General features: G+C 30.5%; 1 protein-coding gene across 1 annotated transcript in view; it reads left to right on the top strand.

The window, feature by feature from the left end:
* The window catches only part of dally (division abnormally delayed protein), a 224,686-nt gene that overhangs the window by 179,285 nt on the left and 19,459 nt on the right, over positions 1 to 25,942 (top strand). Inside the window, exon 2 of the mRNA XM_065502862.1 lies at positions 2,882 to 3,025. Within this exon, the coding sequence (XP_065358934.1) occupies positions 2,882 to 3,025 (144 nt within the window). The remainder of the gene's footprint in view (positions 1 to 2,881; positions 3,026 to 25,942) is intronic.

Here is a 25,942-nt window from a genome sequence, read left to right as displayed (position 1 = left end):
GTTAAGACATTTTACTATAGTAAAGTGTCTGGTTAAGACATTTTACTATAGTAAAGTGTCTGGTTAAGACATTTTACTATAGTAAAGTGTCTGGTTAAGACATTTTACTATAGTAAAGTGTCTGGTTAAGACATTTTACTATAGTAAAGTATCTGGTTAAGACATTTTACTATAGTAAAGTGTCTGGTTAAGACATTTTACTATAGTAAAGTGTCTGGTTAAGACATTTTACTATAGTAAAGTGTCTGGTTAAGACATTTTACTATAGTAAAGTGTCTGGTTAAGACATTTTACTATAGTAAAGTGTCTGGTTAAGACATTTTACTATAGTAAAGTATCTGGTTAAGACATTTTACTATAGTAAAGTGTCTGGTTAAGACATTTTACTATAGTAAAGTGTCTGGTTAAGACATTTTACTATAGTAAAGTGTCTGGTTAAGACATTTTACTATAGTAAAGTGTCTGGTTAAGACATTTTACTATAGTAAAGTGTCTGGTTAAGACATTTTACTATAGTAAAGTGTCTGGTTAAGACATTTTACTATAGTAAAGTGTCTGGTTAAGACATTTTACTATAGTAAAGTGTCTGGTTAAGACATTTTACTATAGTAAAGTATCTGGTTAAGACATTTTACTATAGTAAAGTGTCTGGTTAAGACATTTTACTATAGTAAAGTGTCTGGTTAAGACATTTTACTATAGTAAAGTGTCTGGTTAAGACATTTTACTATAGTAAAGTGTCTGGTTAAGACATTTTACTATAGTAAAGTGTCTGGTTAAGACATTTTACTATAGTAAAGTGTCTGGTTAAGACATTTTACTATAGTAAAGTGTCTGGTTAAGACATTTTACTATAGTAAAGTGTCTGGTTAAGACATTTTACTATAGTAAAGTGTCTGGTTAAGACATTTTACTATAGTAAAGTGTCTGGTTAAGACATTTTACTATAGTAAAGTGTCTGGTTAAGACATTTTACTATAGTAAAGTGTCAGTGTTAGGACATTTTACTATAGTAAAGTGTCTGGTTAAGACATTTTACTATAGTAAAGAGTCTGATTAAGACATTTTACTATAGTAAAGAGTCTGATTAAGACATTTTACTATAGTAAAGAGTCTGATTAAGACATTTTACTATAGTAAAGAGTCTGATTAAGACATTTTACTAGAGTAAAGAGTCTGATTAAGACAAAGCCCCTTCTTTACACTCTATTCTATAGATTGCAGAACAAATAAACAAATTTACAAAGACATTTATACATTTATATGGATAACATGTTGCGATGAATTAAATGCTAGTTAAATACTATCAGTGTTGCGAGTTCGATTCCCGCCAAAGACTCTTACGCACATTTTCTCAATCTCTGGTTATTTTTTATCGCGACGATAAACTAACAGTTCTCATACAAAAAAAAATGTTAATTGGAGGTTTATCGTTACGAAAAACGATAACCAGATATTGAGAAAATAGGGGTTACTGTAACTGTTCCTTAAAAAAACCTTCAGTCTATTACCCCCTAAAGTATGTTGTAGTATTGTGTACAGTTTTTTTTTCATTATTTTCCTTCTCTGCCTGGCAGCCTGAATGTTATGTTTCAGGCAAATTGCTTGTATATATTTCATGAAAATTTTAACAACAGCCACAAATATTATTTTTCATTTGTTTTCTTTATATCTTAAGGTAATAGTATTGAATTTCATATCAATGCCATAAGGTATGCTATAATAATTTTTAAATACAATAAACGCCTTTAAAAATGAGTATGTAGTAAATTAATCAAACAGGGCTATAAAATTACTAAAATTTGGAAAATAAAAATCTTGTTTTTTAAACAAAAAAAAGCTATTTAAACATTGCTTTTTAATTTAGGCTATAAAAACACTAAAAGTATGCAACACTTTTGTATTTAATAAATGTTTAGTAACAAATTAAATATTAGCTGCAATAAAAATTTTAAATATGTGTCCCAAAAGCATGCTAAACTATACACAAAAGTAGGCAACACTTTTATGTTTAAAAAAAAGCTAAAAATCTTGTTTTTTTAAACAAAAAATCTATTTAAACTTTGCTTTTAAATTTAGGCTATAAAACACTAAAAGTATGCAACACTTTTTGTATTTTATAAAACTTTAATAACAATTTAAATACTAACGGTAATAAAAATTACGAAAATGTCTCCTAAAAGCATGCTAAGCTACATATAACTGAAAGTAGGAAATACTTAATTTAAAAATCTATGTTTTATTAATTGCTGTAATTAAAATTGTTAGCAATTGAAAACAATTCCTTTACACAACCTCCTAAAACTATGCAATAAATTAATTAAAATATTAAATAAATAAATAAAAAATAAACCCTGGAAACCACAAATACTATTACAAAACTGGTTTTTAAATATTTAAACTATAGCAGACACACCGTATCTACATAATTGACCACAAATTTTATGTAGCCCTGAAAACAACTTGAAATATTTGAACCCAACCATCACCTACCACTTTCACTACAACTCTTTCGCTTTCTCTCTGTGTAAATGTATATGTATCTCTCTCTTTCTCTCTGTATGAGTAACAGTGTGGTGACAAACTATGCTCTATGTTTTATAACAATGTGCAAAAATGCAATAAATAAAATAGTTGGCGAAATGCCAAAAGAATTTTTTATGCAAAAGAGTTATTTACAACAACTACCAACATACCAGTATTGCAACATATACAAAATAATAGTCAAGCTTTTCTTAAAGTCACCTTGACACAATTTTTGCAAATATTTCCAATACATATTTGTAACATTTTTTATACGATTTAAATATGTTTTTCAATATTTGATGACTCTATCGTTAATAATCTACTAAATACTATAAAATTTTGTTTTTCTTTGCAGGTTCACAATGTGGCGGTCAATGTTGTTCGAATTCAACAGAAATTGATTTAAGACAAAAGGCGACTACAAAATTTGAGCGTCTATTGCATCATCATACAAAAAGTTTACGTGGCATTTTGGAATCAACAGCAAACTTATTTCAATGTAAGTACAAACAAAAATTCAAAGTAAAATAAACAAAAATCTTATTTAAAAACCCCTTATAAATCATACAAATTTGATTGATTAAGAAATTAAGAGAAACAAAAAAAATTGCAACAAATTATTTTATATTAAAAACATATAAACAATAAACTTTTTATGAATATTAATTAAAAAAATATGAATAAAATAACAAAAATCGGCGACAAACTTATTTTGCTCATATCCCTATAAAAAAAAATAAAAAATTGCCAAAATATAAATAATGATTTCCTTGGAATTGCTGTATATGAATAAAGTCATTCATTTAATGAAATTAATCATTAAAATAAAATAAATACGCTATAAAACGCATAAAATTCATAATTTTTTTTTTGTTCTTGGCAAATGTTTGTGTCATTGCATAATAAATATTTGCAAAAGGAAAAGACAATTGTCAGTGGATTGTTGTGAATTTAAAATGAATTCCAAAGCGCCAAAAATTTAATAATTCAAATGGTGTTTTTATCAAAACGGCAAATTTTTGTCAATTAAAATGTTGATGAGATTTTTATTGCAAAACAGGAAATCTATAAATCCTTAAGCAGGTATTTTACAAATAATAAATCTTCAAAATAAAAAATAATTTACATAATTTAAAAAACGATAAACCAGAGAATTTAAAAAATCAAAATTTATGAAATTGAAAAATATTTATATTTATATTTTTAAATTTACTACATTTAGAAAATAGTAGTAGATTTAGTACTATTTTAAAAACTAGAAAATAAGAAATAATTTAAAAACGATAAACCAGAGAATCTAAAAAATCAAAATTTTGGGTAATACACTACTTTTTTAAATAGTAGTAGATTTAGTACTAGTTCAAATATTGAAACAACTTGCATTATATTATGAAATATATTTAAGGAAGTTTAAACAAATTTTCCATTTTCCCAAATTTACTACTTTTTAAAATTAGTAGATTTAACTATTTAAAAATTTGGAAAATACTACTTTTTACATACATAAACTTAATAGGGTAAATAAAAAAATTTAAAAATATTTATATTTTTTAAATTTGCTGCATTTTGAATTTAGTAGTAGATTTAGTACTATTTTAACAACATGAAATTATAATATAATTTGAGTAATTTTATCCAGGAAAATAAAAAAAATTAACTTATTACATTTAAACTTAATTTAATATACTTTGAAAATATTAGTAGATTTAGTACTATTTCAGAATGTTAAAATATTGAAGAAATTGCATTATTTTAGGCAATATATTAAAAGAAATTGCACGACATAAAATCAATACTGCAAGCGTCACCCATATAGTCTAACAAAGTAGCAAACTACTACTACTTTTTTGTGATAGTAGTAGATTTAGTACTTTTTTAAAAACTTCAAAATAAGAAATAATTTACATAATTTAAAAAACGATCAAATTATTGAAATATTTATATTTTTAAATTTACTACATTTTGAAAATAGTAGTAGATTTAGCACTATTTTAAAAACTTAAAAATAAGAAGTAATTTAAAAACGATAAACCAGAGAATCTAAAAAATCAAAATTTTTGGTAATATACTTACTACTTTTTTTAAATAGTAGTAGATTTAATACTATTTCAAAAAGTTCAAATATTGAAACAACTTGCATTATTTTATGAACTATATTTAAGGAAGTTTAAAAAATTTATTTTTTTTCAAATTTACTACTTTTTTAAAATTAGTAGATTTAACTATTTAAAAATTTGGAAAATACTACTTTTTACATACTTAAACTTAATAGGGTATAAAAAGAGATTTAAAAATATTTTTATTTTTAAATTTACATTTTGAAATTAGTAGTAGATTTAGTACTATTTTAAAAACATGAAATTATAATATAATCTGCGTAATTCTAAGAACAATAAATAAGAAAATTAACAAAAAAAATCAACTTATTTCATTTAAACTTAATTTAATATAATTTGAAAATAGTAGTAGATTTAGTACTATTTCAAAATGTTAAAATATTGAAGAAATTGCATTATTTTAGGGACTATATTAAAAGAAATTGCACTACATAAAATCAATACAGCAAGCGCCACCCAGATAGTCTAACAAAGTAGCAAACTACTACTACTTTTTTGTGATAGTAGTAGATTTATTACTTTTTTAAAAACTTCAAAATAAGAAATAATTTACATAATTTAAAAAACGATAAATCAGAGAATTTAAAAAATCAAAATTTTTGGTAATATACTACTTTTTTTAAATAGTAGTAGATTTAATACTATTTCAAAAAGTTCAAATATTGAAACAACTTGCATTATTTTATGAACTATATTTAAGGAAGCTTAAAATTTTTGTTTTTCAAATTTACTACTTTTTTAAAATTAGTAGTAGATTTAACTATATAAAAAATTGGAAAATACTACTTTTTACATACTTAAGCTTAATAGGGTATAAAAAGAAATTTAAAAATATTTTTATTTTTAAATTTACATTTTGAAATTAGAAGTAGATTTAGTACTATTTTAAAAACATGAAATTATAATATAATCTGCGTAATTTTAAGAACAATAAATAAGAAAATTAACTTATTAAAAATCCACTTATTTCATTTAAACTTAATTTAATATAATTTGAAAATAGTAGTAGATTTAGTACTATTTCAGAATGTTAAAATATTGAAGAAATTATTTTAGGAAATATATTAAAATAAATTGCACTACATAAAATCAATACTGTAAGCGTCACCCGGATAGTCCAACATAGTAGCAAACTACTACTTTTTTGAAGATAGTAGTAGATTTAGTACTTTTTAAAAAACTTTAAAATAATAAATAATTACATAATTTAAAAAAACGATAAACCAGAGAATTTAAAAAACCAAATTTTTGGTAATATACTACTATTTTAAATAGTACTAGATTTAGTACTATTTCAAAATGTTCAAATATTGAAAAAACTTGCATTATTCTATGAACTATATTTAAGGAAGGTTAACAAAATTTTAGTTTTTTTCAAATTTACTACTTTTTAAAGTTAGTAGTAGATTTAACTAATTAAAAATTTACAAAAATTACATACTTAAACTTAATAGGGTATAAAAAGAAATATAGTAGTATATTTAGTATTATTTTAAAAATTATAAACAATTTTCTTTTTTTTTCAAATTTACTACTTTTTTAAAATTAGTAGTAGAGTTAACTATTTAAAAAATTGAAAAATACAACGTTTTACATACATAAATTTAATAAGGTATAACAAGAAATTGAAAAATATTAATTTTTTTTAAATTTACTACATTTTTAAAATTAGTAGTAGATTAGTACTATTTTAAAAACTTAAAATTATAATATAGTATCAGTAATTTTAAGAACAATAAACATGGAAATTAAAAAAAAAATAGTTTTTATTAATTTAATATACTTTTAAAATAGTAGCAGATTTAGTACTAATTCAGAATGTTAAAATATTAAAGAAATTGCAATATTTTAGGCACTATATTAAAAGAAATTGTTTAACTCGTTTTAACAGTATGCTAAAACGTAGTCGGAATATACTTTTAGTTGTACAAAAATATTAGGGGACCATTTTCGATCTCATTCCTCTTACATAAAGTTATATAAAGAATATAGTGACATGTCGTCTTCTTGCCAAAGTCCGTCGGCCAAATAATATGACAAATTTTCTTAACTTATCCTTCAGTATCTTGTTACAAACATAGAGAAGCGGTATTGTAGACGAAACAGAATAGCACAGTTTTTAAAATAATCATTAGCCATTTTAGATTAAGATCCAGCTATTATTGAGAACAAATTTTGAGAACTTTATTATACCCTTCACCTTCTTGAGAACAATATAATTTTCCGACCCTATAAAGTATATATATTCTGGATCCTTATAGATAGCAGAGTCGATTAAGCCATGTCCGTCTGTCTTTCCGAAGCCCCCAAATAACTTACATTCATACATCAATATCTCCGGAATTCTTCCTGCTCGGTTGCTATTTAAAATCGAGAAAATCGGTCCACAAATGGCTGAGATATAAGGAAAAAACAAGGACAACCTCGAGTTTTGACCTATATCTGGATTACTAAGTCGACCATAGTAAGTTAGACCTACAATGGGTCAAAATCGGAAAAAACATTTTTTAACCCGATATTTTTTTTTCACCAAAAGTTTTCTTTTCGCTAAATATTAAAAAAAAAATTGTAAAAAAAAACAAAAAAAAATTTTAAAATTTAAAAAAAAAAAAAAATTTAAAATTTAAAAAAAAATTTCCAAAAATTTAAAAAAACAACTTTGGAAAAAAAATAAATTTTGTTTATTTAAAAATATGTAAAATTTTTATTTTGAAGTATAATTTGGTGAAGGGTATACAAGCTCTCTTCACTTGTTGTGTTAATGAAATTATTATTGAGAATAACAAGCTCCATTTATAATACAACTTTTATTAAAACTAAATGTATTTGAAGCAAATCCAAACTGGGTCATACACAGTTTCGCAGTTAATCGTTAACCTCCTTAGTCCAATCTATATTGAGAACAACTTATGAGAACTTTAATTGTTTTAATGTTTTACAGCCATAATAGGGTTAATTGAAACCAACCCATTTGTGTTAATTATAAAATATTTGCTTAATAAATAAGTATAATTCAACAAATAATTAAAATCACTATAAACAAAACACAAAATTACTATAATGCCAATTTTATAATTGAATGCAAATAATAATAATGTATGGAAAAATAACACAAAAACAAATTGTACATTGGTCACGTTTTAAACATTTTAAAAATTCACGCAGTGCACTACAAATTATTGTATCAATGACGATTTAAAAAAAAAAAAAAACATTAGGTTGGAACACATTAGGCATGGCTAAAACTTATTTAGATTTTGATGTAAAATTTTGTGACATTTGCCGCTTCCTGGTATATTACAAACTTATCTATTATTCTCATACTTCTAATCTCAAAATCTGTGTTTCCCAATACGTTTTTAATTAATATTTTATTATAAAATCTCTATTTCTGCCATAATTAATGAAAAATCTTTCCAAATTATACTTTAGTTATAGTAAATTAATAAATTTAAGGCAATTTAATTTTAAAACATTAATTATCACGAGTATAACAAAACTTTTTACTTTTGCCCAAAAAGAGTAGAACTAAAAAAAGAGAAATTACTTTCCAAAAGCAATAAAAACAAATAAATATAGCAACAAACACACACACACAACACAAAATAATAATGGACTACCGCAACTTTATTGTTTTCTATTAACAGCCCCAAGGTATGCAATATATATTGTGCTGTATTAATTTTAAATAGAAGTAGGCAATATTAAATAGCAAAAAATGTTAAGGCAAGGGTGATTTGATCTCATACAAGATAATAGAAAAAGGAAAAGGGAAACAAAAATTTAATTTAAGAAAAAATTAAAAAAAATCCTAGAGTTTATAATCATTAAATGATTTATTATCTTACTTTAAATTTAAATTCTTAGAAAATACCTTTTGCAATCTCCCCTTTTATACTCAGCCTTTTAAAACATTTAATTTCTAAGAACTTTAAACTCTTAATCATCTTTCGTCTGTAAAAAGCAAAAACTTTTTAATATATAGATACTTTATTTAACTTCAATATTACGACTTAAAAAGGGTAAATAATATATATAAAAGAAAGTAAATGCTGCAAAAAAGAAATAATACACTTACGAGGAATAATAATTTCTTCATTTAGTTATGTCCGAAACATTTTTATTAAAATAAAAATTCTAAAAAAAAGAATCAACTAAAAAGGTAACTAACCTTAAGAGGCAAACGAAATTTGTTATTAACAACAAAAAAAACACAGCAGCAGCTTTTGGCACTACAGAATATGCATTAAAACTTATAAATATTCTCAGGCATAAACTTCAGCAATTTCTATTTATAAATATTATAAATTCTAAGCTTTGGCAGCAGCGTATACGCACGCCCCGTAATACTCGTAGTAGTCGTTTATAATGACAACAACAAACGCAGCAGTTGTTCCATTATTTGTTGTATGTAAAACAACTACAACAACTATATGTAGCTACATTTATTCGCAGCTTAAAACAGACTCTAGGAAACTTGTAACGGAAAAGATATTTGCACACCAAGGAATTAAAATTGTAATGCCAATAGGAATAATTTACTGGCAAGATATTTTCAAAAAACCTAAAGGTTGTAAAAGTGAAACATATTGAAGACTTATGATGAAATCAAAACTGCTAGGACATTACGGATAGTCTAACCGAGTAGCAAATGATCATTAGCCCACAGCTTCTTAAAATTTTTAAACAGATTGCTTAAACGTATTCGGAATATATGTATATTTAGTTGTAGAAAAATAATACTTGATCACATCAATTTTCTACCACATTCCCTTCATTTGTGATAACGTTAATGTCAGTCAAATGTCTGACAAAACGCCAAATGATCATTACGTTTAGGTCATCCCACATCACCAATTCTGCTTATAAAAAGTGCAGCATTATGTCACAACTAGGGTTCTATACCTGAAACAAAAAATCGACTTTTCGACCTTTCGACTTTTTCCGTTTTTTAAAAAGTTGACTTTTCGAACTTCGACTTTTTTCGTTTTTTAAAAAGTCGATTTTTCGACTTTTTAGTTAAATCGACTTTTCGACTTTTTTAGACTATTTTCGACTTTCCGACTATTTTCAACTTTTTACCATTTCTTGTAAAAAATATATAGTTTCTACATTTATTGAAGCGCCTTTTGTAATGTTTAGCAATAAAAATTAAATTTATCAAGGCGATAATAGTTAGAAGAATGTTGGAAGAATTCTGTGTAGAAAAAAGCTTTATTTTATAAACATTTATTTATTATTTATATTAGCATACACTACAAAAAATGCAAGTGTACCAAATTGCAATAGTTTTAGTTTAATGTTGAAATGTCGACTTTTATCGACTTTTCGACTATTTTCGACTTTTATCGACTATTCGACTTTTTACGACTTTTATCGACTATTCGACTTTTTTCCGACCAAAAAGTCGATTTCGGCTTTTCAACTATTTTCAGCAAAAAGTCGATTGTTCGAACAATCGACTTATAGAACCCTAGTCACAACCACAAGCTTCGCACCAATAATGATGAGATTCTTTCTCCTTTTGAAGACAATAGATCTTCATAGTACATCATCTACTTTTAAGAGTTTTTCACTGCATTCGAATCAGTATATTATGTGACAGGCTTCTCTCTTCTTCTCCATCTTGTTACAAAGATGGAAAAGAGGTATTTAAGATGAAACGTTTTTAAAATACCCGATTAAGGCTTAGATTTGTATCTCCATGAAACTAGAGACATAACCTCATCTACCGGAAACATATGCTTATCGTTAAATCGATCAAGAGCTATCCTGAGGATCGAATTCTATTGTCGCTCCATTGGTTTCTTGTAGATCTTCTTTATATTTTGATTGGACAAGAAATTTAATAACATAGTTCCAGTATCTTGCACTAACCACGACATACTCTCATCTACGTTCAACATTGAGTTATCCCAATGGTTATCCTGTCACTTTCTTGACTGCTTGTCACCAGCAATGTCCCAGTACTGCAACAAGGAATATGATAACATCATGCCACACTTTGGTTATCTTTTAGCTTTGGAGAAAATCCAAATCATTGCAACGACCATATATATAGTCCAAGATAAACAATTAGAGTTCATTTCCTCTTAGCCGAAATAGAATCTGGGAATGTGTGTACATGAAATTTGTATTTTCGACGAGATATAGAAAACTCTCCGTAAATCTAAGTAAAATCCTTTGGATTCCATTTCCATTTAGTAGAAACGGAGGATTTAATATACTGGTGTGATATTTTAACTATGGCGACAATAAATATTTGCATCACACTTGATATAGTTCAGATACTACTTCTTCTAAGTAGAAATGGAATTTAGAAATGCGTAGAAGTGATATTTGTAGTTCCGTCGCGGTATTAAACATTCTCTTTAAATCTAAGCAAAACAATTTGGATTCCATTTCCTCTTAGTAGAAATGGAATTCTGGAATGCGTGGAAGTAATATTTGTAGTTTCGAGGAGATATAGAAAAGTCACTTGGAAAGGGCACTAAATAGAGCTATTTGCGAGACGAAAAGATTTGTTACTCCTTGTAACAAAACTGAGATTTGGGCTGAAGAAGGTTGTAACCATTTAATAGGCCGCCATATGGTAGCCATTTTTGAGCCCGTGAACTGCAAATGAGAATCTCTTTATATCAATTCCGAACAGTTTGGAATGTATAATCGGTTTTAATATACACAGAATCAAATCAGGACTGAGACACTGTGGGAAAGGTGGAGGGACATCTTGTTGAAACCATCTTTGGATTAGATATGTAAATATATGTTTCAATGAACTGTCTCCCGAAATTCGATCAATAAACAAGTATGTAAGTCTCAAACTTTTCAGATAGCCAAGCGGTATTGAAATTTCATCTTCATGATGTCTTTGATCCAAACTTGTTCTGAAATATTTATATTATTTTCAGAAACTATGAAAGTGAAACCAGGGAGGACTCCCTAATTCGATTCGAAAGGAAATCTTTTCGAATTAAAATCTATTAAGCACACATTTTCGTTTTCGGATTGAGTTACGCAGTAACCACCCAGAACCCGTGTCATCTATGAAGATAAAAGATACTGGGTGCAACAGAGCTCTTAGATTTCGAACATCAAGGCATTGGTCTTGTAAAATTACTGATCAATGTTCAATATTTGTATGGTAAAATCTTGGCATGGAATATGAATGATATCCAACTGATCATACTAAACATATTCCTCTCTGAAACACTTGAGTTAGGTTCGCTCCTCTTTATGATAAACTAACCAAATTTGTTCACGGCATACAATATGTATGAATAATTGATCAGTGTGAAAGGAGAAGACGTGTTTTAATAAGAAATTTTTGGATTCCTATGATATTATATAAATAGGCTACTTTCAGTAGAGAGGCTACTTTCAGAGAGCCTACACTAACTAAAAAGGACCTTTAAGCGTTGCAGTACCCTTCAAAACCAGATCTGTATGAATAATTGATCAGTGTAGATGGAGAAGACTTGTTTTGGGATGATCTTATATGAAATTTATTCCCTTATGCTAACATTAGAAAATTTTCAAAATTTCCTCTTGGGTATTTTACAATTCGTAAGCGTCTCTGTGGATACTTTAATACTTTTAATATCGAGTGCATAAAATGGTGTGTTAGCAGTTGTAGTGGTATTAGCAAAAATATATTAATATGTATGAATGGATGGATGTACAATATATGAAAACATTTGTGTGTGAGTTTCTATGTATAAGTGCTAAGATGAATAACAACATTAAATGAAATTCATAGTTAAATATTAATAGCGGCTTCATGTATTTCTGCGTTCGTTCTTTTCATCTTAAAGGAATTTTGCATGTTTTACTTAGACGGAAGTTGGCTGGTTGTTGTTGGGTAACTGCTAAGAATTTCAGTCTCTACCATTATTAACGGAACACTTTTGAAATACCAGCAAAAGTAACATAACAGGAAAAGTAATAAAAACAGGAATTGTACGGCTAAAGAAATGAGAAATTTTTTTGTGGTTAACCCATTAGGAGAGGAAGTTTGTAATTTTGTTCGCTTTACCAGCTTTTTCCCGTTTGTTGAAGAGCAAAGATCACCAGTTATCTGATCTAATGAAATGAGGGGAATGGGGCCAATTTGCTCTCAATGCACTGATATTATTTATTTTTACAATTCAAATTGTCACAAAATATTGCTATGTAAGTGATCTACGAGCAAGCTAACTGATCTTGCTGACAGAATTAGGCCAAATTGACCTTAATTTTTACATCGCTAATTGTATTTTGTTGTTGTTGTAGCAGCATAAACTATTTTACAATATTCAATTAAGCCTGCACAGAGAAAACAGATGTGTGATAGCAACCGAATTTGTTGCCAATCGAATGATTCTGTCTTAGTGACCGAATTTTACAGTTGTGACTACAATATTTTGGAAGGGGCAATTAAGGTTTGGTTGCCTCAACTGAAATTCTTCTTTATCAACTGACTTTCTGTTGTTTTCTCTGTGTGTTGCTCCATCCTGATCTACAATATTCAATTAAGCCTGCACAGAGAAAACAGATGTGTGATAGCAACCGAATTTGTTGCCAATCGAATGATTCTGTCTTAGTGACCGAATTTTACAGTTGTGGCTACAATATTTTGGAAGGGGCAACTAAAGTTTGGTTGCCTCAACTGAAATTCTTCTTTGTCAACTGACTTTCTGTTGTTTTCTCTGTGTGTTGCTCCATCTTGATCTAAGTTGTGCCAGAACGACTCCTGTTTTACGCGGCAGAATCTTCTCGGCGTCTGCTATCGGTGGTGGGCGACCTCCAAGTACGACATTCATACGGTATCCTGCTAAAGTGGAGTTGACGACGTCTCTGTGAATATCGTTCAAAGCTGTCATATGCGAGCGGCGATCATATGGATCCTGCACATACCTCTGTATGCTCTCCTCGTATTTCCATATATTCTGTCTGACTTGCCTGGGGGAAGACTCAAACTGTGTGATGTGGAAGTTTGGATGACTACTCCGATGACATCCCCGAAGGAACTGTTGCGTCAACATGAAGTTGTGTTCCTTGACCGCTAGAACCTTGGTTTCCTCGTGAATGTGGTGTTCGGAGGTAATTTGAAGGCAGCCTTTGTTGTTGCTGGGTTGACAGCCCTTGACCGAAGATTTTCGAGTCATTCCGATATGTAAAACCGGCTGTCTTGGGAATGTATTTTGTGTTTTGTCATCATTCTTTCTTTGATAGAAAATATTAGCTGATACTCCTACTGAAATATGGTTAACAGCTAGCTGTTATAAAAAGTTTTTCGGAGAGCAAAGATCACCAGGTAAATGAGTGAATCGAGCCAAATTATTTATATAAAACATGAAACTGATCTAGCAACGAAAGGTAACTGATGGAAGGAATAAAATTGGTCTTTATTTCAACAGATGAAACAGTTTTTCGACGAACATCTTTTTCTTAAAGTTTGGTGGCGAAAAATGTTCGCTATAAAACTGATCTGCAAGCAAGGATCACTATGTAATAGATCTAAACATAAGAGGCAATGCGATCTAATTGCCTTTTATAACAATATTTCTGTAATACAAAATTGATTTCCGGCTTTATTTTCATAACAGTAGTGACGAGTACTGATCACTACCTAAATGATATAAATAAATAAATGGTAGCGATCACTAAACAGACTTCTCAAGATAGTAAAACAAATTAGTTATCCTTATTCCTAACAACTTCCGTAGGTCTCTATGAAACTGATATAGCAAGGTAAAGTTACTGATCTTATGAAATGAAGGGAGGGGGCAAAATTGGCCTTTATTTTTACCCAATTATTCTTAGCGGTTTGTGGCGAAAAATTGTCGCTATGAAACTGATCTAAAAGTAAGGATCACTAAGTAACATAACTAAACATATGAAAGAAGGCGGTCTAATTGCCTTTTCTGTATTACAAATATGTCTGTACTACAAATTTGATTTCCGGCTTCATTTTCTTAACTTTAGTGACAAGTACTGATCACTACCTAAAATTTAGGTAGTTTTTCTTTACATGATGTAAAGAAATACGTGATAGCGATCACTAACCAAACTGCTCAAGATAGTAAAATCAATTAGTTTTCCTTATTTCTAACAACTTCCTTAATAAAAATACTTAGAACTTTTCCAATATATTTTACAACATTTAATTAGTGATCTTCAAATCAAAACTACATACGACACACCTCAAAATGACACTTCAAAATAACATTCAAGTGTTAGTATGAGTATTTATCTTCTTTTTTTTCAATATAATATGTATTTCTACCCGTATGTATCATTTTGTATTGAATGCAAATATTTGCTTCAGAAAATTGCAAATAAAAAATGTATTTTGCAATGATATATTCACATATTCGTATATGCAAGCAAGCAAAGTAAAGAGTAAATTTACATTTGAATCTAAATCATTGATGCATATTATATTATACTCGTGTACATACATAAAGATTTATATATTTATATAAATATATTTATACTTATACACATAAATATATGTATAATAATAAATATGAACATAAAATATTGCACATATAAAAATAAAAGAAGTCTTTAAACCCAAAGGAATTCAAACAACATTTTTATGGGTTTGACTGTGTTAAAGAATTAAAGGGAGTTGGGTGTGTAAGAGAGAGTGAGAAAGAGAGTGGTGGAGACAGAGCTCGCGCAAGAAGCGTGGGAATATGGTTAAAAAAATAAATGTAAATATCATAAAATCTTTATCGTTTCGAAATCATAAAAAAAAGTAGTTATACTCGTAAAAATTATATTTCAACAAACCAGATTTTTGTTCCCTTAACGCAATACAATCCTTTTTTTTATATATTTTGGTTTGCTGTTTGTATGCTTCAGTCATGTAGTGGCAAATTCAAAAATGAGTCATTATGGTTATGGAAAATTAAAGAATTATATATATTACTTAAGTCAAAAGTGTGCTACATTTGGCACTGCAATTTTAGAGAATGGTAATTCTCAGAGATTTTTCAATAGTTACTGCCACTCTACAATCCATATGTTAGTTAGGTTAATACATTTTCAAAAAATAATTCTTTGGAAATGGGATAGAGAAGGAAAGCTGATGAAAGGAGGATAAAATCGTTTTTATTTGACAATTCTGTAATTGCGCGTTATGTTTTCTTTTAGGAGTGAGATCGAAAAAATCTTAATATACATAAATGTTAATAAAATCAAGTAAGAAAGTATGGTCCGTCAAGCCCGACCATATAATACCCTACACCAAGTAAATGAGCAAAAACATTTTTCTGTTAAAATTTCAATAATTTATATTTTTGAGTGATTTTCAGAAGTGGGGGTTATATGGGAGCTATGACCAATTATGGACCGATCATCTTGAAATTAGGTCGTGTGATTTATGTCTTAATGAAAGTTATTTATGTTGAATTTTGTGTATATATCAACATTTTTAAGAGATTTATGCACGTTTAAGTGATTTTCGGAAGCGGGTCTATATGGCAGCTATGACTAATTATGGACCGATCGTAAGAAAATTTGGTGAGATGAATTTTGTATATATGAGACTTATTTGGAGCGAAATAAATAAATAAAAAAAAGATCAAAATATCTTCAAATGCACAAGGTTTACATGGACAGCCAGCCAGCCAACCAGCCAGACGGACGGACATCGTTTAATCGACTCAGAAAGTGATTCTAAGTCGATCGGTATACTTTAAGGTGGGTGTTAGACCAATATTTTTGGACGTTACAAACATCTGCACAAACGCATTATACCCTCTCCATTATGGTGGTGTAGGGTATAAAAAGAAACCACTAAACTTACAGTTTTTATGAACCATTTCCGGAAACCCTTCCATTAAGGTTTTTATAGAGCTTTCTGTCACTTTGTTCGAGCAGGAATTCCATCTTCGTTTAAAATTTACCACACTTTTAGACACCTTTTTTGTGCTCTTCAATTCTCTTTTAACAAGATCGCAATATTTCTCCACTGGCCTTATCACCAGGCAGTTTGGAGGATTTGCCTCTCTTGGCACAAATAACACATTATTGTTCTTGTACTACTCAGGATGGCAAATCAGACCAAAAATATGTGGACACAATAAGAAGTCTTATGAAGCATCCTCTTCTGTAAACATTCCTTGATGTAAATTTCGGTTTTTTAAGGGACCTTTGTAAGAAATGTTTGACTTCTTTTGACGCAACTGCATATTGCTTGCCATACCAAGAACTTTTTTGGGAAAATTTTGTGGTTTTGGGTTTTAAACTTTTCCACAACATTCCCTCGAGCATCAGCAACATAAAAATATTGATCCGGAAGATGCGGAAAATATTCCAGAACATACGTTTCGTCATCCATTATGCAGCAGGTATATTTTTATACCCTTCACCATGAGTGGCAAGGGTATATATAAGTTTGTCATTCCGTTTGTAATTTCCACATTTTTCATTTGAGACCCCATAAAGTATATATATTCTGGATCGTTATAGATAGCGGAATCGATATAGCCATGCCCGTCTGTCCGTCTGTGTGTTGAAATCAACTTTCCGAAGACCCAAATAACTTACATACACGGTTCATGCATCAATATCTCCGAAATTCTTCCGGCTCGGTCGCTATTTAAAATCGAGAAAATCGGTCCACAAATGGCTGAGATATGGCAGTGACTGGGAATCGAACCCAGGCCGCAAATATCATATGACGCTTAATGATCACAGCTCTCTCTATGTCAGTTTCTATTCTATACTTTAAGATTTAGTTTCCGGCACTTCAGTTAGATCGTCTAATATATATTACTGCGGCTTATAACATGAAGAGCTAGTTATTCTTAGAGTAGTTGAAAACATCTTTTCCATGATATTGGCAGCTACGTCATCAGACAACAGCTTTGTACACCTCAGATCTGGCGTGGATTCAGGTCAACCATTTGGGGGGGGTTAATTAAAATTTATTCTACATTTTTCTTTGTATTCCTTTTTTTATATGAAAACTTTTCGGTTTTGGGGGGAATTTCCTATTTCACCCCCTCTGGATCCGAGCCTGCCTCAGATAGATGGTAAATTGGTTCAGAATTCCATGTCTTATAACTTGAAGAGCTGGAAATTCTCAGGCATGTTGAAAATATGTTGCCATATTCCATATAATGCTTGCATACTTTCCGATCATTCAATGACCCGTTAACACTATCAACAACCTCTAAATGTTCTTCCAGGCTCTATTCAAGTGTTGTATTCAAGAGTCATATTTTTCTGTCAAACCATCCATCCATTCCTCAAAATTCATAAAACTGTCCAAATCTGAAGCCAAAATAAGAATCATTAGCTGGTCAAATGACAACAGAAAAAGGATCTTCATAACTTCTTTTTATAATCCATATTCCACGATCACTCTATGCCGACCACTGCCCAGCACTACTCTCCAGCTCAAACTCATTTTTATTCATCATTGACCAACAAATTCCATACCTAAAGCCTTATAACTAAAAAGCTTTAATTAAAACACCTGACTTACTCCTGCCAGTCTAACTGAATTCCTTTATTAAATCAACCAAACAACATCTTGCAAAAATATTTCATTACTGAAAACCAAATAGAAAAAACAAGGGAAATAAAACACAACCTTAACCATGGTGCCAAAGTAGGAAAATTTAAATTAAATTGCTTGTTGTAGTCGTAGTTCATGTTGTTAATTTTGAAAAGTCAAATAAACTCACACTTACATAGATTTGTGATGCATAGAAAAAAGGACAAAAGTTAATTTACACATACACACTAGGAAATATCCTAACAGCAAGAGAGAGAGAGGCAGCTGTTTGCTCCATACATACATATGTATGTACGTGTGTAGTTTAATTCATTAAAGTTTTAATAACATGTTCACCGAGACTCACACAATATGGACCAAAAGAATAGAACAAGATGTTGGTTATTGTTTGGTTTTATTTCCTCCTGAACCCTACCCCCTTTTCCCGTTTCCTTTCCTAGTTTTATGTAGGAGTCCATACTCTTTCATATACATTCCTTGATGAAAGTGTTCGTTGTAGCCCAACATGCTGTTGGGTTTATGTCAACTCTGAAGAATGGAAATTGAAAAAAAACAACCAGACAAAGAATTAACCAGAACAACAAAAGTTATGAAACTATAGAGTTTTATACACAATGAATTTAAATAATAATACTTGTGCATACATTTATACCCAGCAAAAAAACAAATATGAAAAACTTTAAAAAAATTAATTAAATTTGTAGTAATTCAAAAGTAGTGATCATAGGATATTACTCTCTCCCAAATTTTATGGCTAACGCAACAAGATAAGAGTCTTATTTGTCTCTCAGTAACGCTCTTTGTATATTTTATTCAATGGTAGTAATAATATTTCCTTTTGAATTTTATATTTATTTTAAGAAGATCATTACATTAAGATCACTGCTATCCCTTAAATAAATAGGACAAACAAATAGAATATCCTATGTTAAAATCATTCCTTCACCTACTATTTCTCCGCTCTTCTCTTCTGAATAGCATATAGTTTTCTTCCTTTTTCGCTGCTTTGGAAGTTCTTCTTTTTTTGCTGGGTTTAACATATTTATTTAAGCAACAATACAATTGTGGTAGTTGCACACGTTCATATTTTATACTCGTATGTATAAATGTGTGTATTGCAAAATATTTAATAAAAAATAAAGTTTAAATTTCAACAAATATAAACAAGTCATACAACACTATGGGGAGTTTAAAACTATGGAAATATATATATAAATAAAACAAAAAAGTGACCAACAACTAAGGACTTCCACTGAGAGTAGGCTTGCCATATCGGAATTCCCAAAAATTTTGACGGAAAAAAAAGCTTGATTTGAGGAAAATAATACTCTCGCTTTGAGGGATTTATTAAGATCTAGTTACCGGCACCTCAGATAGATCGTCTAATATTTATTGGTGTTGAATACTGTGGCTTATAACATGAAGAGCAGGATATTTCCAGAGTTGGCAGGTACGACAACAGACCATCTCCGTACACCTCAAATAGATCGTAAATTGGTTCAAAATTATATGTCTTATAACTTGGGGAGCAGCACATTTCAAGAGAAGTTTAAAATAAGATTCCTACACTACAGATAGATCGTCTAATAAATATATTGCTTCAGAATTCTGTGTATTATAACATGAAGAGCAGGATATTCCCATGCAAGTTGAAGATATGGAAACACGACAATTGGATCTACGATACGGAATGACCCAATTCTCAGCAATAGCTGTAGCAACTGAAAATTTTGTCCCCAGGGAAGATCTTCCAACAACAACAACTAATGGATACAAGTCCATATATGCTTTCATACTTTCCGATCATCCAATGACCCGTTAATACTGTCAAGAACCTCTAAATGTTCTTCCGGTCTATATTCAAGAGTTGTATTCAAGAATCATATTTTTCTGGCAACCCATTCATTTAAGTAATCAATTGTCAGTCTTCTGAAGACTTTATTTTGGATAGTCCCAAGTATTGTCAAGACCCTGTATTGCGCCAGATATAGCGTTCGTCAGACAAATTACACTGGCTTGATTTGAGGGGAAAAATTGCAATCACATTGAGGTCATACATATATACCGGTATCCGACACCTCAGATAGATCGACTAATAAATATTTGTACAGAATTCATGAAAAGCCAGACATTCCCAGAGAAGTGCAAAAATCGATTTCCTTCCTTCTATATTCCTGGCAGCTATGACGTCATTATACTAGTTTCCCGCATCTCAGATAGATCGTTTATTATATATTGGTCTGTGTCTTACATAATAAAGAGCTGGACATTCCCAGAGATGTTGAAAATCTGTTTGCTCCTTTCCATGGTTCTAGTAGCAACGACAATAACTAATGAAAGCAAGTCCTCGCATACTTACCAGTGACCCTTCTATGGTTCTGGCAGCTACGACAATATACTAGTTTCCCGCACCTCAGATAGGTCTTTTATTATATATTGATCCAGAATTCTGTGACTTACAAAATGAAGAGCTTGAAAATCTATTTGCTCCTTTTCAAGGTCAATAACTACTGAAAGAAATGTTCTTAAGATCTAAACCTGTTCTTGCGAGATCTATTCAAGACTTTTGGAGAGTCCTGATATCCTTTTATCATGTTGCCCCTCTCCATTTCTGTATGTAAGGAATTTGTCAGACTGTGAATTGAATGCAAGCAGAGCATTATACTAAAGAACCATATCCCAAATAATAGAGTCTCATAGAGTTCATTTTAGAATCGTCGGTGTATATCCTGGTACAATACCCTTTTATCTTGTTCCTCTTGTCTATTCCTGTATGAAAGGAATTAGTCAGAGCTTTACGTACCCATATACCAGCACTGCTGACGCATATCAACTCTAACTCTATTGGAGTTAGGTGTAATAATATGTTCAGAACCTCCGGAGGACTAGTTCGTAGTTCATCTGTGAATCAAATGCAAGCAGAGCATCATACTAAAGAACCATATCCCAAATAATAGAGTCTCATAGAGTTCATTTTAGAATCGTCGGTGTATATCCTGGTACAATACCCTTTTATCTTGTTCCTCTTGTCTATTCCTGTATGAAAGGAATTAGTCAGAGCTTTACGTACCCATATACCAGCACTGCTGACGCATATCAACTCTAACTCTATTGGAGTTAGGTGTAATAATATGTTCAGAACCTCCGGAGGACTAGTTCGTAGTTCATCTGTGAATCAAATGCAAGCAGAGCATCATACTAAAGAACCATATCCCAAATAATAGAGTCTCATAGAGTTCATTTTAGAATCGTCGGTGTATATCCTGGTACAATACCCTTTTATCTTGTTCCTCTTGTCTATTCCTGTATGAAAGGAATTAGTCAGACCTTTACGTGCCCATATACCAGCACTGCTGACGCATATCAACTCTAACTCTATTGGAGTTAGGTGTAATAATATGTTCACAGCCTCCGGAGGACTAGTTCGTAGTTCATCTGTGAATCAAATGCAAGCAGAGCATCATACTAAAGAACCATATTCCAAATAATAGAGTCTCATAGAGTTCATTTTAGAATCGGTATCCTGGTACAATATGTATGAAAGGAATTAGTGAGACCTTTACGTGCCTACCTGTACTACCTGGAGGATATTAAACCTAACTCTATTTGAGATGGGTGCAATATTGTGTTCAGAGTTTCCAAAGGACTAGTAAGAAATTCAACTGTGAATTGAATGCAAGCATATCTTCATATCTCAAATAATAGAGTCTATTGATCTGCCATCAAGTGCTGGTTGCTTTTGTTTAGAAATAATGCTCAAGGATTCAATTGAGGACAACGTTCATTGCTGAACTAGTTTTGTTAAGGTCTTCCTTTATTACAAAATTAGTTGCATTCAAATAGATTTATTTCCTTTGGATAACTATTTATTGTCTAAGAAAACGTATTTAACTAAATATTTAAAATCCCCAACTCCTACAAAATAAGTCTCGTAAGAGGATATGTTCGGAAAAACCGGACATGTCTCATTCATAAGAGCAATTTTAAGTAATCAATTCGCAATGTTTAACCATTACAGCACTTAGCGCTATAATAGGTTGGCCAGAACAAGTGACATTTTGGACATAGAATTAATATATTAGTCTCTAATCATTAATAAGCACGCATTAGTCGATATATAAGGAAACACTAATTCTAAACTCAAAGTTTTTGAATTGATAGTTTGTGATTTATCATTCTAAGGCAACAGAAGTCTAATTTCAAAATAGCAATATGTTCTTATTTAAAAATACCTAAAAGTTACACATATTTATTGCTTTGAATTGAAAATTTCAAGTATATAAGATATTGTTACGTTTTAACCTTTTCAAAACGTTTGTTTATTTCCTTTAAATAAACCGGATACTTTTGATTGCAAATAAAAGCCGTTTAGTAGTTTGAAAATTGTAACAACTCTTTATTTATTTTAAACTAGTATATCGCCCCGGCTTCGCCCGGTAGCATTTACTAATATTAGTTCTTCAAGTTTCTCCAACCCACGCACACCAGCCTGTTCTTATTTATATGCAAATAAAATATCTAAATTTGTACTGCATACTTTAGGGAGCTTTTTTATTACAGTTGACTGGACTCAAAAAAGGATTTTCGGAGTTTTACCCGGAAATTACAAACCATCTCCTGAAAATTTCGAATCGAAAAGAAAATAAAATCAGCCAAATCGCTCCAGCCGTTCTCACGTGATGACATTACATACATGGACCTTTTCATTTTTATATATATAGAAGATGTACAACAACAGAATTAAATAGTCAATCAATGTTTTTTAATAATTTCGCAGAAATACAGACACACTTTATAATGTACACGAATTCACTTGAAAAATACAACACACTTTAAGGCACCCAGATGATGTTTATTCGAAAAGCGTCTCTGATAAACTCACTAACGACTGCAACCACTGCCACTATTTATAACACTGCCATCTGCACTCTAGATTGCTGTTTAACTGTCTAGAGCTTTATAATACATACGCCATCTGTGGTGTACTTTCGAATATACGGTCGCAGCAAACAGCGTTGCCATACTAACGATCAATGGTCAACTGAAAGCTTTTATTCAATGTTAATAATGCCCACAGATATGTTACAGTTTGCTATTACAGCATTAGGCTATTTGAAAGCATTAGGCTACTTTTAAATCAGCCGTTAAAATCGTTATATTTGAATTCAAGTACAATTTCGTAACAATATTTTAGTCCATATTTACCAAGTAAACCCCTTCTTAGTCTCCAAATTTTGAGTATTACATCTATATTAAGTAAACTAAAGGTTTATTAAGCTTTAATTTTAATATAAATAATTAATTCCTTCTAAATTCTCATTTAGCATTCATAACAATTTAAATTTTGAACAATTTCCCAGCTATACAATTGAAATAGTGGTAAAATTATGTGGTTTAAACAGTTTCAAAGCACAATGCTGTACTTTAAAGAAGAATTAAGCTCCGCAAAGTATACTATACTAAATATTTTGTAAACGACAACAAAGATAGAATTTTATGTTTAATGCTGCATACATTTACTGTGACACATAAACATACTATATGCTTTAGAAACATTAACAGGATGTCGGTTTCTTCTTTTTTTTTTTTTTTTTTTGTTCATCTATAAAATGAAACGTAAATTATGCTAAATTTTCATTTTCTCATATCTAGTTACACATAGCCACATAGATATCAGTGCCACAATAGATACCCCGATACAATGCATGAGTAGAATGATATTTGTCACATGAAAATTGTAATATTAAAGGGAAAGAATCCTATAAATTAGAAACAAATTTAATTTTGATAACCAAAGTGTCATGGTAAAATTTTTTCAAATTTTTATAGGGAAACTTTCTCTGTCTACGGTATATAGTTAGAAACGGAAGTTGTTCACTTTTTATGTGTGTGTGTTTGTATGGTGTAAAAATTGTTGTGGTGTTTTTGAAGTAAATTAATTTTTAATGAAGCACAGACATTTTCCCAAAATAAAAGCATAAATTATAAATAAAGTTATTTGAAAATTTTCAGCATTTTTCTCCTCAAACGCATAGGAATATAAAAAAATATTAAGACAAGTTGAATAAACAAGTTGTTGTGTTACAAATGAAGACATGCACCAATAAATTTTGAATTTTATGCGTGTCTTGGAAATGAGCAAGTTTTTCAACAAGCGATTTATAAACAAGAAAATCATTTAGGAGGAATTTGTTTGGGTGCTACTTAAAAATTAGTAAATTAAATATAACACTTGAAAAAAGCTGACAATCTGTAAAATCAAGTTTGTGATACCCTTCGCCATGAGTGGTAAGTTTCACAGATTGGGAGGAGCGACCCCATAAATATTGACAGATTGACACAAGTCGGACCTGAAGAGCTTTGACCTGTATAAATTAGTAGATCCCAACGATCAGCTGATATTCAGCGAAATACAGACCAACTGTTGCATCGTTCTAAATTTAAGCCCATTAGCCTGTCGTCTTCCCTCTTGAATCAATTTGAATCTGCGATCGTCGATGAATTCGACTTTCTACCTCTACATGAACGGATTCACTCATGGGATACTTGAAAAAATCACTTTAGCCTTTATGGAGATATAAGGGGCCACTATTAAGGCTTTGGAAGGACTGTATTGTTAACCAGTCGATCGTTCGCTTCATTGTGATTCTTATGACGAACCACTAAGAGGACTGTCGCAGAGTAACGAACCGAGGTACTCCGAGAGAGGGGTTCTGTCGCCACTCCTTTATCATGTTCCCCCTCTCCACTCCTGTATGAAAGGAATTTGTCAGTCCTTTACGTGCCCATATACCTGCACTACTGGCCGATATTAAATCTAACTCTATTGGAGTTAGGTGCAATATTGAGTTCAGAGTCTCCAAAGGACTAGTATGGTATGGTATACAGGCAGCCGTCCAAAACCTTCGTCTCGTACAGCTCACTTGGGTCCAATGAACGTTCCCTTTGTGATACCTGCAATTTATGCCTCTTATGGACCCAGCAGCCATACCATGATGGTCTGCGTTATTTCGAATTCTTTGAATTCTTGACCCCTCTCCTCCTTCTTTTCTCTTTTCATATACATTCTACTCTTGAAATTTCACTATAACTTTTCTATAGATTTCCCTTTTCCTAACTTCTATTTCCCTTTTCCTTCTTTCTGTTCAAATTTTTCTTCTTCAGGTATCACAAAGGACTAGTACGTAATTAATCTTTGAATCGAATGTAAGCAGAGCATCATACTAAAGAACCATATCCAAATAATAGAGCCTCATAGAGTTCATTTTATAAACGTCTGGTACAATATACTTTTATCATGATTCCCTGCAGGAAGGGATTCTGTTGCCACTCCTTTGCAACATTGCGATTAGCTTCTTTCTCTTAAAACGTGATACCATGATGTGTAAAATGTTTAAGGATGAAGTTGTTGTGGCTATTTATGGGAATCCTAGAAAAATTTACCTTGTTTTCTTCTCAAGAAAGTACTAGATACTGTCTTTCCTACAACGCTCTTGGACAGTGCGAAGTATCAGGGAATTATTCTACCGAGTGTTTCCAAGGCAGCAATTGCCATATATTTATGTAGGATGACCATGGGAAATATCTGGGGTATTAATCCAAGAAAGTGTTTATTCGATATGGTGTTTAATGCCATACTAATATCTGATTCAGTGGTTTCATGGATGGCACTTGCTAAATCCACCAACTGCAGGATTATCTTAAAGATCTTGCGGACCTCATAGTTACTCTACGTAGCACGCCATTGTTTGTTATGATGCACTGGCCTGGTTCACTATTATGG

Source organism: Calliphora vicina, chromosome 3, assembly GCF_958450345.1.
Source record: "Calliphora vicina chromosome 3, idCalVici1.1, whole genome shotgun sequence".
NCBI classification, from domain to species: domain Eukaryota; kingdom Metazoa; phylum Arthropoda; class Insecta; order Diptera; family Calliphoridae; genus Calliphora; species Calliphora vicina.
Note: the sequence above shows the minus strand (reverse complement) of the source record. Positions and strands in the feature narration are given on the sequence as shown.